The sequence below is a fragment of the Cynocephalus volans genome, chromosome 5 (assembly GCF_027409185.1).
Source record: "Cynocephalus volans isolate mCynVol1 chromosome 5, mCynVol1.pri, whole genome shotgun sequence".
Lineage (NCBI taxonomy): Eukaryota > Metazoa > Chordata > Mammalia > Dermoptera > Cynocephalidae > Cynocephalus > Cynocephalus volans.
In genome coordinates, this window is record NC_084464.1 from 91679365 (window position 1) to 91703946 (window position 24582).

General features: G+C 35.9%; 1 protein-coding gene across 4 annotated transcripts in view; it reads left to right on the forward strand.

Annotated features, from left to right (window-relative positions):
• The window catches only part of ORC3 (origin recognition complex subunit 3), a 56573-nt gene that overhangs the window by 30619 nt on the left and 1372 nt on the right, over positions 1–24582 (forward strand). For 3 of the 4 annotated variants that reach the window (XM_063097036.1, XM_063097038.1, XM_063097039.1), the window contains exons 12-18: positions 1320–1436; positions 2308–2387; positions 14213–14346; positions 17212–17291; positions 18245–18345; positions 22641–22782; positions 23848–23964. In XM_063097036.1, coding sequence (XP_062953106.1) covers positions 1320–1436; positions 2308–2387; positions 14213–14346; positions 17212–17291; positions 18245–18345; positions 22641–22782; positions 23848–23964 — 771 coding nt within the window. The remainder of the gene's footprint in view (positions 1–1319; positions 1437–2307; positions 2388–14212; positions 14347–17211; positions 17292–18244; positions 18346–22640; positions 22783–23847; positions 23965–24582) is intronic. The other variant, XM_063097037.1, reaches the window with a different exon arrangement.

Below are 24582 nucleotides of genomic sequence, written 5' to 3' on the forward strand. Positions count from 1 at the left end.
CTTATGCTAAAAATAGAATTAAAGTATACTCTCCCATTGGTGGTTAAAGTGCCCTTTGATTAATGGCGACTTTTGTTGTGATAGGATACCTAGATTTTTGAAATTACCAATCAGCTCCAACAATGAGAGGAAAGAATATTTTGGTACTAAAAGCTTTTATTTGCCCTGTGCTTTCACATAATGACCCCATAGATTGTTGACTAAGGAATTGATTTCAAGGTGAGTTACAGTTTAGGAAAATGTATCAAACTTTTTGCTTTATATAAGTTAGAATTGCTTGAATTTACTGATATCTGAGGTGTTACTTTCTACATGGTTGACCACTAAAAATAATGGGTATCTGCAGGATATTATTGAAAGAAAGACACAGCCCAGTAGTTAAAGTCCTTTGTTTGACTTCTTAGAGGAGAAAAAGAATTTGAAGGCTATGCCATAGATTATAATCCTTTTAAGTAAATGTTACAGAAATAAGCAATTATAAAAAGAATTGAGGCCTGAATAATTGTTAATAGGATTTAAATCATTTCTAAACTATTTCAGAAGTCTCTAGAAATCATAATACTCCTTTCCCCTCCAAAAAAACTTTTTGAAATTGATTTGTGAAATTAGTCATTTACTGGTTTCTTAAGACACAATCCCCCATATAATAATTGCTGGATTCTAAATTGTAAAGCTTGTTGGATTCAGATTTCTCTTCTTCCCTTTTTTTTTCTTAATTGGTAAAGTGAATGAAACTAGTATTGTTCATTCTAAGAGATAGGGATTTATCAGAATCACCTGTGGTGTTTTCTTCCGTAGTCTTTCTTCCCCTACAAACACACTCTAGCAGTACTTTACGAAAAGCATGTATCTTAAGCAGAACTTCAGCAAATGTTAATTACATTGGTGCTGTGATCTCTAGTGATCTCCTTACCCTTCTGAGGCCAGTGAGGCAGAGGATAATGGACCTTCCCTCACTATGGCACACACCAGGTAATTGGCACAGGCAAGCATCCAATAAGGTGCTCTTGTAGTTGGGGGGAGGGGAGCAGGGACAAGGTATTGTGGCAATACTAGAGTTATCAGTAGATTAAATTACAGTATCAATTCTGGTTTGTGTAAGATACCACCAGACTCGATACTAAATCAAAAATACCTAGCCTTTATTCTGGATTTTATGTGTATTTCAAATTTTCATCAATTAAGGAGGCTAATTTGTAGTTCTGAATCTTCTCTTGTCAGTTTTCTAGAAATTATATATGTTCATGAAGTAGATTTTATTATTATATTCTTTTATTTACTGACTTACATATTAATCATGTATTCTGTGATTTTTTTAGGAAGAAACACAATTGTTACTAGAAAACCTGCATATTTACCATACAAATTACTTCCTGGTTTTGAGATATCTTCATAAGTTCACCTCTTCTCTACCCAAGTACCCACTGGGTAGACAGGTAACCAAAGCTTTCTCGTTTGGAATCTATGAAATAGGAATATTAGTACTTTCTTGCTTTGGTTTTTGTAGCATTCAGGCATCAGAATTTGAAATGGATCCAGTTCTTACAGTGACAGCACAATCTTAATCCACTCCAGCTATACACATTGCTTGTAATTGAAACATTTTTGTTCTGATGGCCACAGCTAGAAAAAACCACATGAATCCCAATGGTGCTGCTTCCCCTACAGTGTATTTGTGCTAAGGCATTTAAACTTTCCCTCTTTAACACTTCTTTGTCACCTATACTGAAAGAGCTGATTCTCCACCCTTACTGAACTAGAAAAAGGAATCTGAGAATGCTTAACGGTTTACCTTGCATTGCACCAAGAATTAAAAGAGAAGCGGTACTTCTGCTCCTTGCAAAATTATGCTCAGCTGGCCTTTGTGTCATATCATAAACCTTTGAACCATTGCTAGAATAGATGTTAGCGAAAGAATTTGTGTTTTTCACATCTAAATCTTCACATCCTTAACTCAGAGTTTTGGATAACAAATACAGGTATGTAAGAATGACTTGTTTATGAGGTGACGTCTGCCACTGATCCTTCAGTGTGCTTCTCTTTCTCACTTGTACTATTTTCTTATTGCAAAGTGACCAGTGATAACAGCTAATACCAGTAGAGTCTTAATTTCCTTTTATATAAATTGTGTTCTTACAAAACCTGATCCATGTGATATATGCCAAGTCTGTTGTCATCTGAAGAAAATGGTTGTTTTTAATAACACTAATTTTCTTTGTGTTGGCCATGTATGATTTTGAAAACCTAATAGCGTGTAAATTTAGTGGATCACTTTTGGTTCCTCACAAATGTGCTGTTCACTTACAGATCGGAGAACTGTACTGCACATGTTTAGAAAAGAACATATGGGATTCAGAGGAGTATGCATCAGTCTTGCAGCTGCTGAGGTAGTTTTTTGGTTGTTGTTTTTCCCCCCTTTTTTTGTCTGCTCTGAGCTTGCCAGTAAGTAGCACCTTGCTCCAGAATTCTGCCTGCCAAAAAGTTTCTTAAGTAGCCAAGTTGTGTCTAAGAATATTTGTATATACCTTGAATTTATGCTTGTTGCTTGTGGTGTTTTTAATGTAGCAACCAGCCATTTCTTTGCTGGTTTTACCTTGTTTCTGAACTTATGGTTTTTAAAGGAAAACCTATGATTATTTAGTCAAATATTGGCACTGCATGAGAAGAGCTTAGCTATGGATCATTTGAATCCAAACAGCTTGATTTCATGGCAGGGAAAGTAAGTCGTGGAAAATGAGCTCACCAGGACCCTGACCTGGTTGGGTGGAGGAACGGCATCATTGGGTGATATGCACCCTGTGAAGGAGGTCACTGCTGACCTTGATTAGGAGCACCAAGGAGTAGGCAGTAGCTTTGATGCCATTTCCTACCTAAGCTGGCTCATTAACATTAAATAATTCACAAATGACTTATCTAATATTATATAAATAAATAAGGTATCTTAGTGTTATTATCAGGTAGCAAAGATCATTTACCATCCCTGACAAATATACCTTTTAAAGTTATAATCAAAGAAAAAACCAGTTTGGCTGGCTGGTTAGCTCAGTTGGTTAAAGCATGGTGGTTGATAACACCAAAGTCCAGGGTGCAGGGTTCAATCCCTGTACTGGCCAGCTGCCAAAAAACAAAACAAAACAGTTTTTAGGAGAAATGAGGGGAAAAAAGCTATAATCATTTATATTCCTTAGCTTCTTAAATGTATGGCAACTTTTTAGCCTTCCATAAAAATAACCACCACTTGGGCAATGAGAAAGGAAAATCAAGTCTGAGATAAGTTTCTGCACACAGTTTTATAATTTTCCTCAGTGGATGTAAATGTTTATATGAAAATGTTATAATGAGGTCTGAAAACAATATTTATTAAGTCTTGGTTTCTTCGGGACCCACAAGAAAAGAACAGATGGACACAGTAAAAGGTAAATTCACACTGAAAACACTGTAAGTCTAGAGACTTAATAATACAAATTTTAGTGATCTAGCAGGCACAGCTTAAGATAGGAAACTGACTAATTTCATGCTATCTGAAAAAATAACTCTCCATGGAAACTAGGTTGCCACTGAGAAGCTGTGTTTTATTTCATTTTTTAAAATCCCAGTAAGAGATTTCTATGTACTTATAAACTTCAACTAGAATAGTTCTAAGACTTCTATTGCTTTCTATTCAGGTAAACATATCTATCTCAAACACCCAGTTAATTCTTGCTAGATTTTTTATTTTAACCTTTGTGATTAGCGGTTGTCTTCCTTTTCCAGTTAAGTATTCCCAGATTCATAGATTCCTTTGTCAGACAGGAATTTGTTCTTTTCTTTCTGAAGTTCCCTGGCACTGGTAATCTTGGGGCACAATCAAGGATCAAGAATGCCAATTCCAAAGTAGGGTAAGGAAACATGAGCAATAACAGTAATGTTGGCAACAGTAACCACCATTTATTGAAAGCTTGTCATGTGCCAAGTACTACGTTAGGCACTTTCAGTACATTTTCCAGACTAATACAGTATACCTTTATGAGATAATAGATGTTGTTAGGCACACGTAACACTTGAGGAATCTGAAGCACAGATAGGGGATTAAATGACTTGCCTGAGAGCGCTTAGCTGCTGATGGAACTAGGATTCTAATCCAAGTCTGACTTCAAAGCTGTTATACCTTGTGCTACTAAAATATGGATTTGGCGACCTGAGTAAGGCAAAAGCAATAAATAGAAAGTGAAATTTCAGTCATTTTGCTAAGCCGAGGTCAGAAACATAGGCAGTCAACAGCACAGGGATGTTAAAAGCACAGAGGGTCAAATATAGAAGTACAGCAAGAACAGGCAAGAATCTGGGTGCTACAAGAGAAGAAAGGAATCTGGGAACCTCCAGACTGGAATGAGTCTTTTCTCCTTTGTACAGGTTACATATGAACAGTAAGTCAGGGACACTCTTTAGTTTAGGCATTCTCGATAGGAATCATCAGACATTCTCATCACCTGTCTTCAAATTTAAATACAAGGTATGAGAGAAAATAAGATTAAAATGATTACTGAATGTTGCTTTGGAAAGAAAACTGCTAATGTACAGTTATAAACATAGTCTAATAAAATTTTCAATTTGATTTTTTTTTTCAAGAAGCAGCTTAAAGATTTCTCTTGAAAAATCCTTTTAATCTGGAAACTAACTTGTCTAAATAAGCATATATCTACTTGATGAAATATTTGGTGACCATAAAAGGTATTTAAAAGGAATTTTTAATAATATGGGAAAATGTTTATGTCATATACAGTAGTCCCCTCTTATCTCCAGGGGATACGTTCCAAGACCTCCAGTAGACACCTGAAGCTGCATAATGAACTAAACCTGTTTGCCATCAATCAGAACATGTCTCTGTTCATGACTTCCACCCACAAATTTAATGCCTTTTCCATTTTAACCAAGCACTTATCATGCACTGTGGCTGTAACTTTTGTATTTTGAGGTGCAACAGAAAAACTAGCATGAATTTGTTTTTCCTTCTTCACAATTTCACAGATGAAAAATTCATTCTTACTATAGACGTTAGTGACTTCAGCATACTCTCTTTTCTTTCCTCAAGTCGAGAACTTTTATCTTTTCACTTAAAGGAAGCATTTCAAGCTTCTCTTTGGCATATCCAAATTGCCAGCCTCAGTACTCTTGCACTTTGGGACCATAATGAACTAAATTAAGGGCTACTTGAACACGAGCACCGTGATACCGATAACTGATCTGCTGAGACGGCTGGCTACACAGTGACTAACAGGCTGGTAGAGTATACAAGGATACTTCAGAAAGATCATGGAAAAAGTAGAATTAAAAGATATAGGGAAAGTGAAGGAAAATGGTCAGGGCCCCTCAGATGTTCAGAATCTTGCCAAGCATTTGGTGTAAATAGGCACATGCGCCCAGGTGTTCCTTGTCTAATGTAATTGTGCATGTGCACCCAGGTGTCCTGGGTTATGGATTTAGATATAAAGAATGAGTGGCTCTAATCCAGGTAGTCCCCTGCCCCCAGGATGCCCCTGGGGGGCCATGGGGAGGCCGCTACTGCTGCTGGAGGCTGTTGCTGCCGGTGCCCCTGGATGCCCGAGAGGCCACCACCACTGCTATTGCTGCTGCTGTTGTAAGCTGCTGCTGAGGACTGAGTTCATGTCGTCTGCCAATGGCTCCTGGGATCTTTCGCAGCTACCTAGCACGGACCTGTGTGTGAGGGGTCTGTGACCCAGCCTGGCATGTGAGGGGTCTGGTGACCCAGCCTGGCATGTGAGGGGTCTAGGGCCCCAGCCTGGCATTCGAGGGATCTGTGACCCAGTCTGTACAATGGGTTTGAAGGGTCTGTGGGTCCTAACCCCTAGCCCTAACGTATACAAATGGAAACTTAGTATAACTAAAATAATGAAATGTTTTCGCTATGAAATGCCTAGCACCGCAATTGGTGTAGTCACTTAGCCATACAGTTGCCTGAGTCGGCAGGATTCTGACAGTGGCCCTAACCCGACAAAAGATGACACAAATCTTTCTATTAACTTTTTTGAGTACCCTTGTACACCGTGGATATGCTGATGAAAGGTATGATTTACATCCATGGTGTCTAGTCTGCTTATCCCAAGTGTAACCTTATTAGCTTGCTACAGAAACAGTTTTACAAATTGAAGTAGATTGATAGCTGGAGAAATTTACTTTAGACTGAAAGGAATTACCCTAATTTCTGAGTAAGGCTTTTGACTTAAACAGTAATATATTAGTAGGTCAGCTCAGGTTTCATTGACTTAAAAAAATGACTCGAATAATGCTATTAATATTTGATCACTTCAGCTTAGTCCAAAGAGACTAGAAATTTGAAATCCGAATAATACGTTGCTTCCTGACTCTGCAGATCAACTTTAGTTGATATTTAAAGATCTAGTTATGAAAAATGACACAGTTCCACAATCTATGATATGCTTCCTAAATAGTAATAATCTAACTTAACAATGATCTAGATTTATTCGTGCAGGAGCTATATTTAATTTAGAACAGGATTTTACAATTTTGAATTTGCATCACATCAGGTCCTCCAGAATTACTTTAGGTTTGTCATGAAATCAAACAGCTAAATTGTTGAAACCCCATTTAAAGTAAAAGATGTTGAGTCACTGTTTTTCAAATAATGGTTTAGTATGCATAAGAATCAGCTGAGGTGTGTTAAACATGTAGATTTCTGCCCTCCTCTCTAAAGAGTCTGAATTACGTTGTTGACAACCAGGGTGTGGTGGTCAGCAGGAATCAGCATTTAACAGCACTCCAGCACATTCAGACAGATAGCCCAGGAACCATACTTTGAGAAAAACTGTTCTAGAAAATAAAGAGGAATAAAAAAAGGTTTTTAAAAAAAAAGAGGTAAAATGAAGCCATGAAAGAAGTCTATCTGTGGAGAAACTGGATAGCTTTAGGCAGTTGATCTCAAATTGGTTCCAAAACTGGACTGAAGTATTCCACTGCTAATAGTGAGCAGTGTTTTTTATCTCAGTGAATAGAAATAAGATCTGAATTTGTATTTTAAGTTTTTCTTTATTGAACATTTAGTACCTGCTACCACTTTTCTGCTAGTAAGATGAATAGATAGTTAAGAAATATTAATTTTAAAACTCAGACATAACTGATCAAATTTAACTTGACAGCTTTTTTTTCTTGTGAACTCTGGGTTATACTTTTAAAGTATATCAGTAAAATATGGGTATATTTTATTTTAAATGTATTCATTTTGACACACAGTGTTCCCCACAAAAAGCAGAGCATCCTACAAAGGGCACCATGACTTCCAGGTACTCCCCCTCATGAACTAGTTTGAGAACCATTCATCTTAGAGAAACTATGCTTCACTAAGGCCTGAGATCATCAGATTCTTTATCATTGCATGGTCACTGCCTTGTTCATCCATTCAGAAAATGTTTTTTTTTTTTTAAAGATGACCGGGAAGGGGATCTTAACCCTTGACTTGGTGATGTCAGCACCACGCTCTCCCAAGTGAGCTAACGGGCCATCCCTATATAGGGATCTGAACCCTTGGCCTTGGTGTTATCAGCACCGCACTCTCCCAAGTGAGCCACAGGCCGGCCCCAGAAAATAGTATTTTTTTTAATGCTTGATTTGTGAGGCCATCGATCTGTTGACAGAGATGACCCTGTCCCTTACCTACACAGAATTTTGGTTAAGTGAGAAATTCAGGTGGATAGGTAGACAGGCAGCTGCAATACAGATTAATAGGAGCTGTGGTGTGTAAGATCTGTGATGCTAAGGAACCATTAGACTAATCAGTTAACCTCCATTTGTGAATTCAGACAGCTTCTCGGAGGAAGGGGAGTCTAATATGAAATATCAAGGCTTAGGAGGAGTTATACATACTTCTGGTTTCTGTTTCATTGTTACAATCATGTATGATTGCTTTCTTGTGTTAGTCTTTGAAGAAGGTGATCTCTGTTAGTAGGTTGTTTTTACAGGCTTTTTTGTTTTTATTTTCTTAACTTCTAGTCTTCATTGATGGTATATATTTGCCTATTTGCATTTTGAATTATTTCAAAAATGTCTGTTTAGAGCTTGAGCACTCATTAGTCAGAAGATCTTTGCATTAGCCATGGATTAGCCAGTTTCTCCTTACAGCATGTTCTCATAATCAGACTTTATATAATTAGTACTTAACCAGAAATTACTGGCTTTTTGCATGATGAAGCAGAGCACTCCATTGCCCTGCAGGATGATTGCTTTTAATGATTGCTAAATAATTCTCTTTCTGTCTTAGTTAAGGAAACTTTTTTAAAAAAATGACAACCTGTAAATCTTTTAACACAAGTATCACAGTCCTTTGAACCATTTACCTGGTAGTAATACAAGTATAATCATTTCTTAATCAATTTGGTTAAAAATAAATAGCTCTTTTGCAGAATTAATGTGACCTTAGATGTGTTTTTCTTTCTCTTTAATATCACCTGGTGGCTTTCAAACTTTTTAATTCTATTTTCTTTTCAATTTTATTCTTTTTCTTTTGAAAACAAAATACTAGTTGGAATGTACCAAAATTGGAAAGCATCATCTCACTGTCTCCAGATCTTCTCCCATTCTCTCTTAAACTAATTACAATTAGGTTTTTGCACTCCATCAAAAGTAGTTTTTCAAAATCACTAGTGATCTCCATGTTTCTAAATCTGATGATCAATTCATTTGTTTTAACCTATTATCAGCATTTGACAAAGTTTATCACTCCTTCCTTAATAACTTCCAGGACTCAGACTCTCTTGGTTCCTCCTCCTTCCTCAGTGCATGCTCCTCCCCAGTCTTCTTTGGTGCTTTCTCTTCTCCCTGATGTCCAAACATTATTTCATATATCATATATAATATATATATAATGTATATATTTATTATATGTATAATGTATATATATGTATTATATTATTTATTATATGTATTTAATATATACATATTAATGTTATATGTATAACATTATATCATATATAACATAACAGTGCCCCAGGGCTTAGTCATAAACCCATACCTCTCCTGAGCACTGAACTGTTATATCTACCTATTTAATACCTCCACTTATATATCTAATACACATCTCAAAGTTAACATACCTAAAACTGAATTCCTTAATTCAGTGTCTCCAACCTTCTGATTATTCAAGCCCAAAATCTGATCAAGCAATCCTTCTAAATTTATCAGGAATCAGATCTTTTTTTGCCACCTTCCTTCACTGTTACCATCATGGATTCATCTCTTACTTGAATTATTTCAATAGCTTCCTATCTGGTTTGCCTGCTTTTACTTATGTTCCCCTATGGGTTTTTCTCAAAACAGTGGTCCGCATAGTCCTTTCAAAATATGTCAGATAATGTTACTCCTTTTCTCAAAACCTTCCATTAACTCCCCCCATTTCACTCAGAGTAAAAGCCATAGTCCAATGACATTACATAATCTGTCCCCCCTACCTACCCCCCATTGCCTTTCTCTGACTTCATTTCCTTCTGCTCATTTTCTGTCTCCATTTCAGTCATCTGAGCCTCCTTGTTCTTTTTCGAACACGCCAGACATGCACACCATAGGGCCTTTAACACCCATTGTTCTTTCTGCCAGGAAAAGTTCTTCTAGATATTTGTATAGGTAACTCTCCTCCTTTACATATTTGATCAAATGTCATCTTCTCAATGAGGCCTAACCATTTAAAAATTGAAACCTACCTGCCCCCCCACCCACCTACCCATGGCTCTCCCCTTACTCTGCTCAATATTTTTCCATAACATTTATCAATTTTTCATGTATATATAGTATATACGATATAGATAATGTTTTTTGTCTGTGCTTCCCCCCAACCCCCACGAGAATGTAAGTTCCATGAGGACAGTGATTTTTAACTCACTAAGGTATACCCCACATGCCAGAACAGTGCCTAGTATTTAGTAGGCATTCAGTAAATGTCTCTTGAATGATTGAATAGTTTCATTACTGATGAAGAAGTTGAAACCCATTTTGAAAACCCAGTTTGAAAAATGCTGGGCTACTGGCTAGACTCAATCCTTAATTTTCTATTTAAGGTGCTCTATATATAACAAACTTTTTTGGAGTGAATTAAATTTTTTTATTTTTTAGTTCTTTTCAAGTAATCGTTCAGTTAGATTTGGTTTAGCCAAACTGCTTGCTGTAGTCACTCTAATAGTAATCTGAATGAAAAAATAATAATACATTTCTGATATTACCCCTTGTGTCATATAACTTTGAAAACCAGTCACCTACTGTTAGCAATTTATACTTCAGATTTTTTTCCAGGCACAAACATATTAAATCATACTATGTACAGTGTTCCACAATTTGCTTTTTTGTTTGTTTTTCGTGTTTGTTTTGTTTTTGTCATGGTGGTGATTTTGTTTCGCACCTAGTATTCTTCTATGGATGCTGTGTTTTGAGATACAGCATAGCATGGTTGGTTAGAGCATGGATGCCAAGCAAAACTGTCTAGGTTCATATCCCAGCTTTGCCGATTACCAGCTGTGAGACTCTGGACAAGTTACTTAAGTTCTCTGTGCCTCTGTTTTCTGATTTTTAATGTGAGAATAATAATGGTTCCTACATCATAAAGTGTGAGTATCAAAAGATACTTGATAACATATATGTGCATACAAATGTTAGCTACCATCATTAGTATTACGTATTGCCTTTCCTCGTTGTTTATCATCGCTGTATATACCTGTGTTTTGAAAGTGTAACATTTTATTTAATCAGTCTCTTATTTGATATATTTTAGGTTGTTTCTAATTCTTCACTGTTGTTGGAAAATGTAAAAGTAACTTTCTCATAAACCTGTTTTGTACTTGATACTATATTTGCCTGCTCTACTAGTTTGAAATAATTTTCTCACAGGCCTGCTTTGTTCTTGAAGTCATATCGTGTCCTTGAAACTGTTCGCTTGCTGTGACTATAAATCACCGCTTGTTCTTTTGGCTTTTGTAACAAGAGCTTATCTGCACAGACCACATATCCTCGCTAAAATGCTGAGAAAATTTTAAAAAATATGTAAGGAGCCCTGAAACAGTCCGCCTATAAAAAGCCTTGTCAGATCTAGGTTCGGGGACCAAATTTTCAGAGCTGGAGCCCATCTGGTCCTGCTAATAAACTCCTGCTCTCCAACGTTTAGTGTTGGGTTGCTTCCTTGCCATCCATTTTCTATAGCACTATTACAAACAGTAATCATGAGGGTGAGTGTGTGCATGCCACATTTGTATAATTATTTCCACAAAATAAACACATACATGTGGAGTTTCTTAGTCTAAAATATAAACGCTATTATGTAAGTATACACTTGCACCAACAATGTATCACTGTGTGTTTTCCCACACTCTTGCTGATGCTGGGTATTATCAGGCTTAAATATCTTTCTTTGTCCTGTTCTAGTATTTTATGATTGATGGGCTAGTTCTTTCCCCTGCTCCCACACCGTACTCACATTTTATTCTGTCTGAAATATATTCATGTGTATAATGTGAGGTAGTGATTTATTCTTTAAAAAAAATAGTTAATTCTAACACTTAACATCTTTTCCCCACTGATTTGAAATGCTACCTCTGTCATATACCAACTCTCATTTATACCTTGATCTCTCTCTAGGCTCTTATTCTGTTTTGTTGACCTGGCTACTCCTGTCTAAGTACCATCTGATTTTAATCAAAGGTAGCTAATACCTTTGGTTAATAGCTCCACTACACATAGTCAAGTATACACACATCATTCCTTTTTTTCAAGAGCAGTTATTATTCCAGATACATTTTAGAATAATTTTACTGGGTTTTGAAATATACCCATTAGTATTTTGTTTCAAACAGTGTTTAAAAGTATAGATTAATTTAGAATGATCTTTACAATATTTAGTGTTAAAACTTAAAATATCTATTCATTTATTCAGGGCTTTCTTTTTTTGTATAGTTCTTACACATTTGTTATAAAGTGTATTGCTGTGTATTCTATAGTTTTTGTTGCCATATTGGACATGTTCTTTTTCCTATTACATAGTTTAATGTAAGGTATTGATTACATGTTATAGATGTATATGGCTGTATATACACATACATAAATATATTTATCTTATATTCATACACTCTTTTACACTCTAATACATTTATGGTTTTTAGATTTTCTAACTTTGCAGTCACATCATATGCAAATAACAAATTATATCTTCCTTTCTCATGTGTATACCACTTACTTCTTTTTCTTAATTTATTATAGCAACTCTAGAATGATGTTGAATAACAGTAATATCAGGCATCTTTGTTGATCCTATGTGTATATAATCTTCCTGGAAAAAATTTTAACTAGTGACTTTATTGGATTGGTTAAATTATTATTTCTAATCAGCTTTACCTCAAGCCTTGTTTTACATTAAACCAAAGAGTATTTGAGAAAGTGTAGGATTTTTTGCTACTCTAGAAATAGTAATCTTTGGCTAAAAATAAGAGGAGTGAAACTATCAGAATCCCTGGAAGTTTACGATTGAGGTGAAACATCTACCTCCTCCAGTCAAATACCTACCACAATAAAAGTTCTGACTAATAAAGTTTTGTTTCAAAATTGTATAACATAATCCCATTTTTTTGGCATCCTGAAGGTGAATATTAGGCTAGGTGTGGCCTTCCTCGATATTCAGTTATTTGAAGCTCAAAATGATGCAGATGTGGCTGCCTGTAGCCTGGGAAGCTAATCTTTAGTGTACTGCTAATGTGAGTTAGGCCTCCCACCAGCATAACATCAGCCTCTTCTACCTTTCAAGCAAGCCAGTGCTGGTGAGTCCTTGGACACTAGAAATGCTAATCTTGTCTATTTGAGTATGGCTAAAGGTCAGGTATAACAGATTGTTTGAGTGTATCTGACTTTAACTCTCTTAACAGTTTAATTCTCTCTGGGCAATGGAAAGCCAGAAATTTTAAATAATCTCAAATGTAATCAAGAATGAAATGTCTTGGCTTATTTTTCTTTGACCCATTAGTTGCCTTTTGTGAAGATTACACTTTAGATAATTATTGTAGAAAGACGAAGAGAAGATTTTATACTTTTTCTTAAAACTGGAAGAAAATTTACATTTTGTCCACCCCTACCAATTTCTATATTTATTTGTTGTGTACAATTTTTGTTTTGGTTTGGGTTTAAATTTTGGTTGAAGTAACCAGTTTAATTTCTCAGTAGTCACCTAACTTAGTAATATTAATATTTTTTCAAATTTTTTATTATGAAAAATGTCAAACATAAGTTAATTGGCTTATAGAATGCTCCACATTCTGGATTTGTCTGATTGTTTCCTCAGGGTTAATATTAGAATTTTTCATCATTATCTGCTGAGAATAATGTGTATACCTGTGTGATGCCACCACTTAATAATTACTAATATTGACTTCATCTGATGCTGTTACTGAGTATGATCTTAGTGGACAGATCCTATAAGTAATGGCTCTGAGGACAGAATTCCAGTTTTAGAATATCTGTGTTCTCTCTCCATTTCTAACAAAGATTTTCTCCATGGCCTGGAATGAGTTACTCAACCACTCTGACTGTGCTCTAAATAACAACCAGAATTGCCTTCCTTGTTTAAAGTTCAGTAGATTTACCGACTAGTAATTATAAAGCCCATGGGAGATGTAAAGCATAGTTTAAATGGTAATAATTAGAGAATGATTGTGATCCTCGTATTTTTGATCCTTTCAAACAAGTTTGCATTTAGCATACATGCCATATCCTTGGTAGACATTTCTTGTCTCATATGTACATTAGATTAGAAAGAAAAGGAAACTAAGATTAAATGTCTACTGTGTTGTAAGCACTGTGTTAGATTCTTCAAGTGCATCTTCTCATTTAATTTTTAAGTCTCCATCTAACCTGTGAAATGAGTTATTATTTCCATTTTACAAACAAGGAAACCAAGAATCAGAGATGTATATATAAAATTTGTTCTATATTACAAACATAATTAATGTCAGAGCCATGCTATGAACCCAGATCTTGTAAATTTTCTAAGCTAAGTTTTATCATGAGAACTCTTGAAGAATATTTCTGAATATCACATACATTAGTAGCTAATGAAGAATTTATGCCATTCTTTTTCTGAGCAGAACCATTTAATATGTAGAAAATGTTTTTTAAGGATGTTAATTTTCTAGTTATATTACATCTCCTGTCACTGCCATCATTGATTGTGTTGTAGGATGTTGGCAAAGGATGAACTGATGACCATACTTCAGAAATGTCTCAAGGTTTTTAAGTCCTCTTCTGAAAAGCAGCTTGGCAGCACAGCAAAGAGAATACAGGAGTTCCTGGCCCAATTTCAGAGCCTTGATGGTAAGAGTTTTATTGCCAGTTTTGATGCCAGTTTTACTGCCTATGACTAAAACTAAGTAACTAAAATAAAATAAATAACTAAAATGACATGGAAAACCCCGGGTTCTGATATGCTGAGAGATGAAGAGATAAAGTAATTCATGATCGGTATGCCAAGCCTCAGAATATCACATCTTAACAATTACAAATAGGCCACATATTTCTGTTCCAGATTTGGTTTAAACAGTGAAGGGCATCAAATGGGCAGAAAAAAAATTTTTTTTCCAGGTGCATAACAGTTTGGCAGATTTACCTTAAAAAAAAAATGCAATGAAAAGAAAGAAAAAAGATTGGAGAGTAGCAGGGCATCTTAATTAAGAACCTCTTTTAGATGTTTTTTCTTAAGCATTTCATCAAGTTCTTTATAGATTTCAAAAACACTGCATAAATCATTTGTAAGCCTGAAAAATTAATAGCTATGAACTGCTTTCACAGCAATGAGGCTCATTGGTATGCTGATTACCAAAATATGTATCAGGCTTTCTTTATTGGATTTACAGAAGCTTGAATCTCTCAGTCTTAAATGAACTGAGGCAGCTTTGTACTCAGTGTTGAGGGTTACAATTTCCTTTATATTATGTGACCTACACATGATGATTTGTATTTACTGAATGCCCACGGTGCCTGATTATGGATAGGTAGCCATGTTCTGTTCCCTAATGCTCCAGGGCTTCTTTGTTCTGATAGGCCACTATGGGTTGATGTTCATCATTAACTTTGTTGTAGTGGTGGTTTTTGGTTTTGGGGGGTGGTGGAAGAACTTTATTAGGCTCAGCTTCCAGCCTTGGCCCTACAGGCCTCACCCGCCCCAGTCTCGGGTCACGGGATACCCCTGCCGCCATCATCAACTTTTCATGGGCTCTTTGGTTTCTAACACCAAAGTATAGTATTATTCTGGCAGAACAACAACAAAAAAATGGTGTATACCTTTTACTTTTCCCCTATTTAGGGAAATTTTTAATGAAGTTTGAGGAAGGAGGCAGCCTGGTATATAGGCACATAGAATTGGACATGACATAGTGAAAATATCTTATTTGGAATGTCCATTTTAATCCTTTCTATGTTTGGCAAGTGTTCTTTTGTCTTAAAAATCCTTTGAATTTAGGAAACTGCCTTTGTAGAAATCCCTCCATTATCTCTCCATAGCTGCAATGTGAGGCTACTGATGAGTGCTCAGTCATAGAAGATGAAAGAGAAATTTTGCCTAACTGGATTGGCATGAGCAGCCAGAATGAAATAGTTCTCCACAGGCACTAAAAGGGTTCCCTCCAGTTTATTGGCATTGCTCTTTTGCCACTACAGCATGAGCTGAACCACTCTTCAGAACATGAAAATGTTAAAAGGTGGGAGGTTGGTATCATTGAGATCACTGAGTCCAGCTACAACCAGAAACTGAAGTCCAGGAAGAGAAAGTAACTCATTTGAGATCACACAGTTAGCTAATGGTAGTACCCAGACTAGAGCCCACCTTTCTTAACTACCAACCAGTTCATTGTTTTTTTCTCACTGATTTACAATTTACATGCCCCCTAATTGTGGTCACTGGACCAGTGAGGGACCATCCTTAAGGACATAAATAGGGTGAAAAGTTTAGAAGAATATAAGATAAATTAGGTAAATTTCAATCTTTTACAAAGTTGGACTCAGGGATTTCTGTAAAAAGAAACTGAAGATATTAGAATAATTTTAATTAGAGTTCATGTAACATGAGCTGGTACTAAATAAAGAAATGCAGCTTTTGAAGTGGGAAGGCTGGAGATTAAGGTGATTAACACCCTAAAGAATAAAGAATTTTATAAATTAAAGCAAAGCCACTACCTTGAAGAAGTATCTGTATTTCTTAATTTTCAAAAATGACACATTGTTAATAATAAAGTGAAATTAAAACTCCCCACATTGGATAAGTAGAAATATTTGACTATATGCTATCTCTGGCTCCTTAGCACTTGTTGTAGATTACAGTTTGGGTATAAAATTATAGTTGGGGAGGGTTAAGTAAGGCAGAGTGTCAAATCAGATTTATTCTTAGGGCTCTACTACATGTTAATGAAATGGGACAAAGAATTTAGTAGATATTTTAACCTTAAGTTATGTCTTTCTTGAACCAGCAATTATCCATAGCTAAAAAGAAATTTATTCTTTCAGAACAGTGCTTATTCTCCAGCTGAACTCTGCTGTCTTAGATTTAGGCCAGACAAATCATGGGAGTGTCAAGTTTCTAAAACCCACCCCACACTTGGACAGGGCTATCAGAGCCTCAGGCTAATCTAGAAGAAGCACAACTGTACATTTTACCAGTTATGGTTTTCTGTTCCCTTTGCTAAAGAACCATGAAGCACTTTATGTTTTACTAGATTATTTCAAAACTTTTACACACTAATCTCTTCATACTCGTGTCAAAAATAGTGACCTGGAAGATTGAGACCTGGCTTTCCAGTGTATAGATTGTGGTGTTGTTTATAATCTTGGCATAATCAGAGGAAAACCATTTAAGTTTGTACGATTTTTTTAAAAAAGCTATTTATAACAACATAAATATTTGAGGCTTTTTGCTGTTGGTTTGAGGGGTTGTTTAGTTGTATTTTGTATTGTTTTCATTGTGGTAACACTTAAAATTCAGGGGCTGGTTTTTTGAAGACCTTTCTGTAGCATAAACTGTGTAGTATTTATTGACCTTCAGCTTTCGGAAGAAATTTATCTGATGGAACCTTGATCTCTTGTCACATTAAAAAAGGTGAAACTTTTACTTCCTTTGGATTAGTAGAAATGTTTGTTCTCTTGACTTGAATTGACTGTAATTGTTGTTCACTGGTATTATATTAAAAGCAGATGCCAAAGAGGAAGAAGATGCTTCTGGGTCACAGTCAAAGGGGCTTCCGAAAACAGACCTCTATCATCTTCAGAAGGTCAGGTCACTTTCTTTTCCTTCCAACTACATCCTGTGATGCTCGCCTTTTTCAGTTTGTGCTCTAGATTAGCTCTGCTTGGATGTTTTTGTTTTTGTTTTTTAAACCACAAGCAGGAACAAAGCAGACTTTGTAACTCACTCCTAACTTGAACATCCTGTTTATCCCACTGCCATCCTCAGTCTATACACACACATAGTCTGGAATTTACCAGCCAACACAGGTGGAAACTGTTCCTGTAGGCCTAGAGAGAGAAGTAGAATTAACTAGCAATAGTGAAAATGGGAAGGTAGTTGTAAAAAAGAATCAGATTATTTATCTGATGTATTTTTTTTTCTGTTTGTTCAGACTGGAAGATTTAAAAGAGCCTAACTCATTAGTTTTACTTCTCTTGATTTTTTAAATGCATATTCACAGTATTAAGCAAAAATTGAGCCCCAGTATGTCCAGTATATTCTTTTTCAGATAGTTCTAACTTTAGGATCTTGCTTGTCAAAGAAAAGAACCTTCTTTGTACCCTGAGACCAAGTTATGATAAATATAGAGTAAAAATTCAATCTAAGTGAAACAAAACACATGGAATCTATTCTGTTGGTATGGCAAAAAGGCAAGGTTTTTTTTTCTTCTTTTTCTAAGTCCTTTTCTTAAATGAGATAATGGACTGTGAATAATGAGCACTCTGCAATATAACTTAATAATGAAGTGAATTGCCCTTTCCTCTTTCCTTGATAATTCACTTGATGTGTATTTACACCAAAACATTTAGGAGGAAAGAAAGATTCTTACCAGGCCTTAAAAATGAAAAATAAACAAAACCCATTTTGATCTGTTCTTTCTCTGCACATCCTGTCTTACGGACTGGGCATTAGCTGCCTCTGCTTGAGCAACAGGTCTCCCTCTGAGGGGTTTTCTGTCTCAGGATCACTAGAAAAGGTATGTTCTTTCATCCGTAGTCCTTATTGGAAATGAAGGAGTTAAGAAGAACAAGTAAGAAGCAAACCAAGTTTGAAGTACTCAGAGAAAAAGTTGTAAACTTCATTGACTGTCTAGTGAGGTGAGTCTATTACTTGTAAGAGCTTGAAAATCATGCTATTTTTCCAGATAACACTAGCATAATAGTTATCCGTAGCCAATCTAGGACATATTCTCCTAGATTAGGCTTTATGTTTTTCATATCCCTGCTTCCAGCTTAGAATTGTAATTTTTATTCCTTTTCCATCCTTATTAATATATATAATTAAATGACTTAGTACATTCTTTTACTGTCAGTTCAAGAATACAGGTTTAAATTTGATCTAATGCCTGAGGCTAGGTGGAGAGAGACAAGGAGATAGAAAGTGAGTGTTTTTCTCTTTTCTAATAGCAAAGTGTTTTCATTACACTTTTTCTTTGCTTTGTCTTTGCAAGGAGTAAATGCTGGATTTGGGCCAAGCCCAGAAAACATACAGAGCAGACTAGCCATGCTGTTTTATTTTGTCCTGAATAAAGAATTTCTAATTCTTAAGAATACCAGTTGCAGCTCATTACCAGCACTAAACACAATGAGACATGTACTCAGTAAATTTAGAAGTCCACCAGTCTAGCCTGTACTTTAAGATGATTCCTTCTTAGGAAACCCAGATCATTCCAATTCATGGATTTCCCAAAAGTCAGCTTTATGTAGCTGTGTAAAATCACCCACCTAAGCTACCTTTCAGGAAGTTGGAATAAGTGTGCAAGAGAAAATAATTTAATAGTTAAAAAGTAGAAGAAAACCCATTATCATTGTTTATTCTGTTTTTTAAACTCAACAGCAGACTAGGTACTGAATAGAATCAAGTACTGAAAAAAAATAGCAACTCAGTTATGAAGAAAAAGAGTGGTTTTCTGATAAATTACCTGTCCTTCCTGAAAATGAAAAGCTCCATTTTCCAAAACAACGTGGGGGAAGAGTCATTGTTCCTAGTCATTGGGGAGAAATTACTAATGCCATGAAATAGGTCCAAAATGATAAACCAGTTGTGACAAAAGGATGGTTAAAGACAGAGAGATGTGTCATAACAAAGTGATATATTGCAATATTGAACTGACCTATTGGTCAAAAATTATATTTTAGAACTCATAGAGTTAACCTTGCCCTACTGGGCTTTCCTGTTCTTATAGTTTCTAGGCTCAAGCTTTAACAAGTTGTGCCCATTGTAGCCAAAATTAAAAATAATTTTGCAGTGTGATTTATCATCATTTATAGGCCAAATGTCATGTTCCTAAGTTCCTACATATCCTAAATTGTAGGATAATTGAAATTATCCTAATTGAAACACACCAACTATTCCCTTTTTGTGGTCTTTGACCTAATATGTCTGACTATTTATCTTTTAGGGTACTTATTGAAATAATGCCAAGCATGACTGAAATGTGTTGTGTTGTGAAATCACAAAATCTTACATGCCCTAATATTTACTGTTTTTACCAAGATGGTCTGTCCTAGGAGGGAAAAGATTAGGATTGTAGTACTTTAGAGCTAAAAGGGACGTGGGCAGTCATGTGGCAGCTAGACCCAGGAGAGAGGGTATACTTGTGCAAGGTCACACAGTCCCAGACTCCTGACATCACTCAGAATGCCATTTCCGTTCCTCCATACTGCCTCCAAGGGCCACATCACAGATGTTTGAACACAGCTTGGAGTTCTAGGGAAAAGATGTCCTTTAAAGATAAATATTTAGGTTGGCATTTAAGATGACTGGATAATAAAAATGCGGTATATTTATACAATGGAGTACTACTCTGCCATAGAAAAGAATGAAATACTGGCATTTGCAGTAATATGGATGAACTTAGAAAATTACATTAAGTGAAATGAGCCAGGTACAGAAAGAAAAATACTGCATGTCTTCACTTATATGTCGGAGCTAACAGAAAAAGAGAGAGAGAGAGAACTGGGGGGTAGGAAAGGGGGAGAGGGAAGGGTGAAAGGGAAGAATTGGTAGAGGGCCGTGAAAATTGATTACACTGAAAATGAGGAATATACTAATATACTAGTTATCCTGATTTGAACATCACATATTGCACACTGGTATTGATATTCAATGTTGTACCCCACAGATATGTACAACCAACTATGTTCCAGTAAAAAAAAAAATATATATATATATATATATATGCAGTAGACTTTAGGAGGTGGGGTTCACAGTATACCATGAGCAACTCTTGACAGAAATACTCACAGGCAAGAAAGAATAAGTTGCCAGATCTTGAGAGTGGAGAATAAGTTGCCACTTTCTAAATTATTGTTATCATCAAAATCAAGCTTGAACTTTGTAGCCCAGTAGCAAATCAGTTGCAGAGGTATATTTCTATGCCAATCTCCAAGTCTACAGTTGGGTAAAAATTATAATGTACGATGTTTTTTTGTCACTGTTGTTGTTCAACTAATGTAGCCCAGTGTAAACAAAATAAAGGTAGATATTTTATTTTGCCTCTAATGGAGTTTCTTTGAGGATATCCAAAAAGGCCTTTGGGCCTTGGAAATTGCCCGAATTTCCAAACATTACGTGTAAAGATGTTAAAAAGAGGGCCGGCCTGTGGCTCACTCGGGAGAGTGTGGTGCTGATAACACCAAGGCCACGGGTTCGGATCCCATATAGGGATGGCCGGTTGCTCACTGGGTGAGCGTGGTGCTGACAACACCAAGTCAAGGGTTAAGATCCCCTTACCGGTCATCTTTTAAAAAAAAAAAAAAAAAGATGTTAAAAAGAGAAAAGAGTACAAATATGAGGCAATTGTTTGAGTGTCTGAAATCGACTGTCTTGTTGCCTTGTTAGGTTTCCAATCTTTATTACATAGCAGAGACGTCAACAGGGCCTTTTAATGATAGCCATGTATAATAATTGGGAAGTGACTGCATGAGGTTAGTATAGGAAGAGGTTATGATCAGAAATAACAGGTTGGTAGCCAGCCATCCAGGGAGGCAATCAGCATCACAGAAACCATTTCCTGAGGCTAAGCTAAGTTAACTCAACCTTAAGTAATTAATATGTTAGCAGTACTTCAGGTATGGAGTGCTGGTCCTTAGTGAGGGTCAAGTCAAAGTCACACTCTTTGCAAATGGGTTTTTTCCGGTTGACTCTGGAGAAGGAGCAGCATCTGACATGGAATGAGCGGGGTGTTAGGAACTAATGAGACAAAGGGAGGTGATGAGGAGTGATGTACGTGTGGAATACTCTTCACTTTCTCTCTTCTTTAAAGCCACTAACCACACCAGGGCAGAGCAGGTGTAGGGGTATTTTTTAGGCAGTGGTATTGTCTACAGAAGGAAGAGAGAAAATCAGGACACCTGGAAGAGAAGGATAATGTCCCTGGTTGATGGACTGAGGTAGCTGCTTTGTTCTTTCTGCACTGTGGTGGGAAAAGGAACTGACACAATCTGACCAAAATGCTTTAAGCTCAGGTCTGGACTAAGCCCCAGGAATTTTCTTTATGAAGGCATATGAGCTAACTACTTTAATCCAATTAGTGATTGTCTTTGAGTTGTGTGTGCTGAAGCTTCTCACTACCAATTTGCTACCCTCCAGGCCACCTAAGAGTGATGTCATTGTCATGGCACAGACCGGCTGATGGGCTCATTATAAATTCAAAGTGAACATTTTAATGCTATATTTTTTAAGTTCAGATTTTATTAAAATTAGTTTCTCATCTAGCTCATAGATAGAAAATAAAAGAGAAAAATCCCAACTTGTGGTAAGGTTTTTTTATAATTGAAATTTTACTGATGAACAGTGTATGTTTTTCAGTACTCTGAAACTAAAATTTAGCCTTTTCTGCCTTCTAAAATAAAAAGTAATTCTGATGTATTAAAAACTTTTGAGGTATCATTTCCATGAAAGATAGCAACTAAAACATTTTCTGTGATCCAAAGAAAATTTTCCAGACTCCTCATTCTAGGCCTGAGGCCTGTGTTTAACACTGCTGAGAGTTAAAATATTTGCTATGGTACAGAATGTGGATATCTTGGCTTTCTAATAATTTGTTTAAAGAAATTAATTAATACTTTAAGATATTCTATCTTAAGAACTTTGAGCAGAAATGAAGTATATGTACATTTGTTCTTACAGGTTTTATTAGCATCTGAAATATATAGTTCCTTATACTGTCAAGAGTCTGGAGGAAGTTTTTAAAAATATTATATGGAAGAGGTTCAATTCTGAATGAACTGCACTGGATCTGATATTTGGATTTGTTTTCTTTTTGGTTGTTGTTGATTTTGCTTTTTAAGTAAATTGTTCAGTCCTCTACAGAGGATTGACAAAAATGTTATATTGAAAATAAACCTGTGCTTATTTAAAAGCTGATACCTGACTTCGGCTGTTTCAGAGAATACCTTCTGCCTCCTGAGACACAGCCTCTGCATGAGGTGGCGTACTTCAGTGCTGCCCACACCCTTCGTGAGCACTTAAATGCTGCTCCACGAATCGCTCTCCACACTGCACTTAACAATCCTTATTATTACCTAAAGGTAAGAAGCAGATCTCTGACAGTTTAGCTCAGGCCATAAGCTTCATTGTCACAAAAATATTGCACATTTGCAGTTCTGTTTTAATGAGCAGAAAGTTGGCAGCTCAGGCTTGCACCTTTCATATATTTTTAAAAATCCTTTAGACTTTAGAGTTTTCTGATCAAATGAAGGTGCTAATCAGTGGTCAACTGATGTGCCAGTTTTTGACCATGTGTAAACTGTCTGCCCTTCATGTGATAAAACCAGATCGTAAGCACTAAGACTTGAGAGTATAGTGTTACTAATATTCTTGTGAAAATAAAGGAAATGTTTCCTCTAGACATTATAGCAGTATGGCCTAATGAAATTACTTAAAGATCTGAATGGTTGTATCTAATGGAAAAAAGAAAGACTTTGGGATTTTATCTTAGATTTTAAACCAAAGTCTATCTTCTTGGCTAGTGGTGGGTCACAGAAGAGAACCGATGTGATCGCAGCAGTCTTTGGAGAGATGTTATAATTTCCAGGGTGGGTGTGTATGTGAGATTTTGTGTTTCTCAGTAAGAATAATGGATTTCAAATAAGTTGAAAAAACATCAATGGTTTCTATAAGGCTTGAGATCTGTAGTGTTGACAACATAGTCTTTTCCTTTGAGAGAGAACTTATACCTCTGATAGTGGTATGTTGCTGTTTACTAATATAGTACAGTAATTGCTAGAATTCAGTTAATTATAAATGTTGGAAGTACCATTTTATTGATCATTCCCGAAGAATTCCATAAGCTTTTTAAGGAACTGAGAAATGCATTAGGGTCTCAGGAACTAATAATTTATTATTAAAATGAAAAATATACTTGTCTTTTGATCCTGGGAATATTCTTCTAATGATTAAGAACTAGAAGGATTATGACCAAGACCTAAACTTAAACAAGGGGCTAACTATTGAAGAGTAGACTCACTAAGTAAAGGAAACCAAAAGATTCCATTTACTGATTTACTAAATTAAGGTTAGGGGTTCATTAATGTCTGATTGTGTTCCTAATTATTTCTAAAAGGTAGTCATTTTAGTTTACTGTTATTTTTTAGAATGAAGCACTGAAAAGTGAAGAAGGCTGCATTCCAAATATTGCTCCAGACATCTGCATAGCATATAAACTGCACCTAGAGTGTAGCAGGCTAATCAACCTTGTGGACTGGTCAGAGGTAGGTCACAGGGGAAAGAGCAAGCTGTATATTTGTCTAACCAACCATCAATGGTTAATTTCTGAACTTTACTGGAATAATTTTATACTTTTAGTACTTCTGAACTCTTATTTTTTTTTAACACCTTGTCTTTTATTTGGAAAGACTAAATTACCTCATACTTCAAAAGTTCCTTTGACAATAGCAGCTCAACAATCCCCACTCCCAATCCCCTGCTCTCTGACCCTCCGTTCCTCAACCAGACCAATTCTGTGTTCATACTAGGTCAAAATAAGTATGTGATCTAATGCAATAGTTAGCATTAAGCAAAAGCTAAACAACTTAGGTCAGTTCTATGTTATCCTACAAAATAAAAAAGTATATTATTAACTAGCATTAACCTTCTTGCATAAAAGAAAAAAAATACTGGAATGACTGCACAACAGATTTAGCAATCAGGAAGTACAAGGAATACTTGGCAAAGCAAGACAATGGACAACTGTTGTTGTTTAAAATAACTCTATTCTTCCTTGTTCAGAATAGTATTACAAAGTTCTTCACTTCATTGTAGGCCCTATTTGACAGATGTCTTGTCACTGCTAAAAAATGTCTGTAATTGGTTGCTTCCAAGAAAAATAG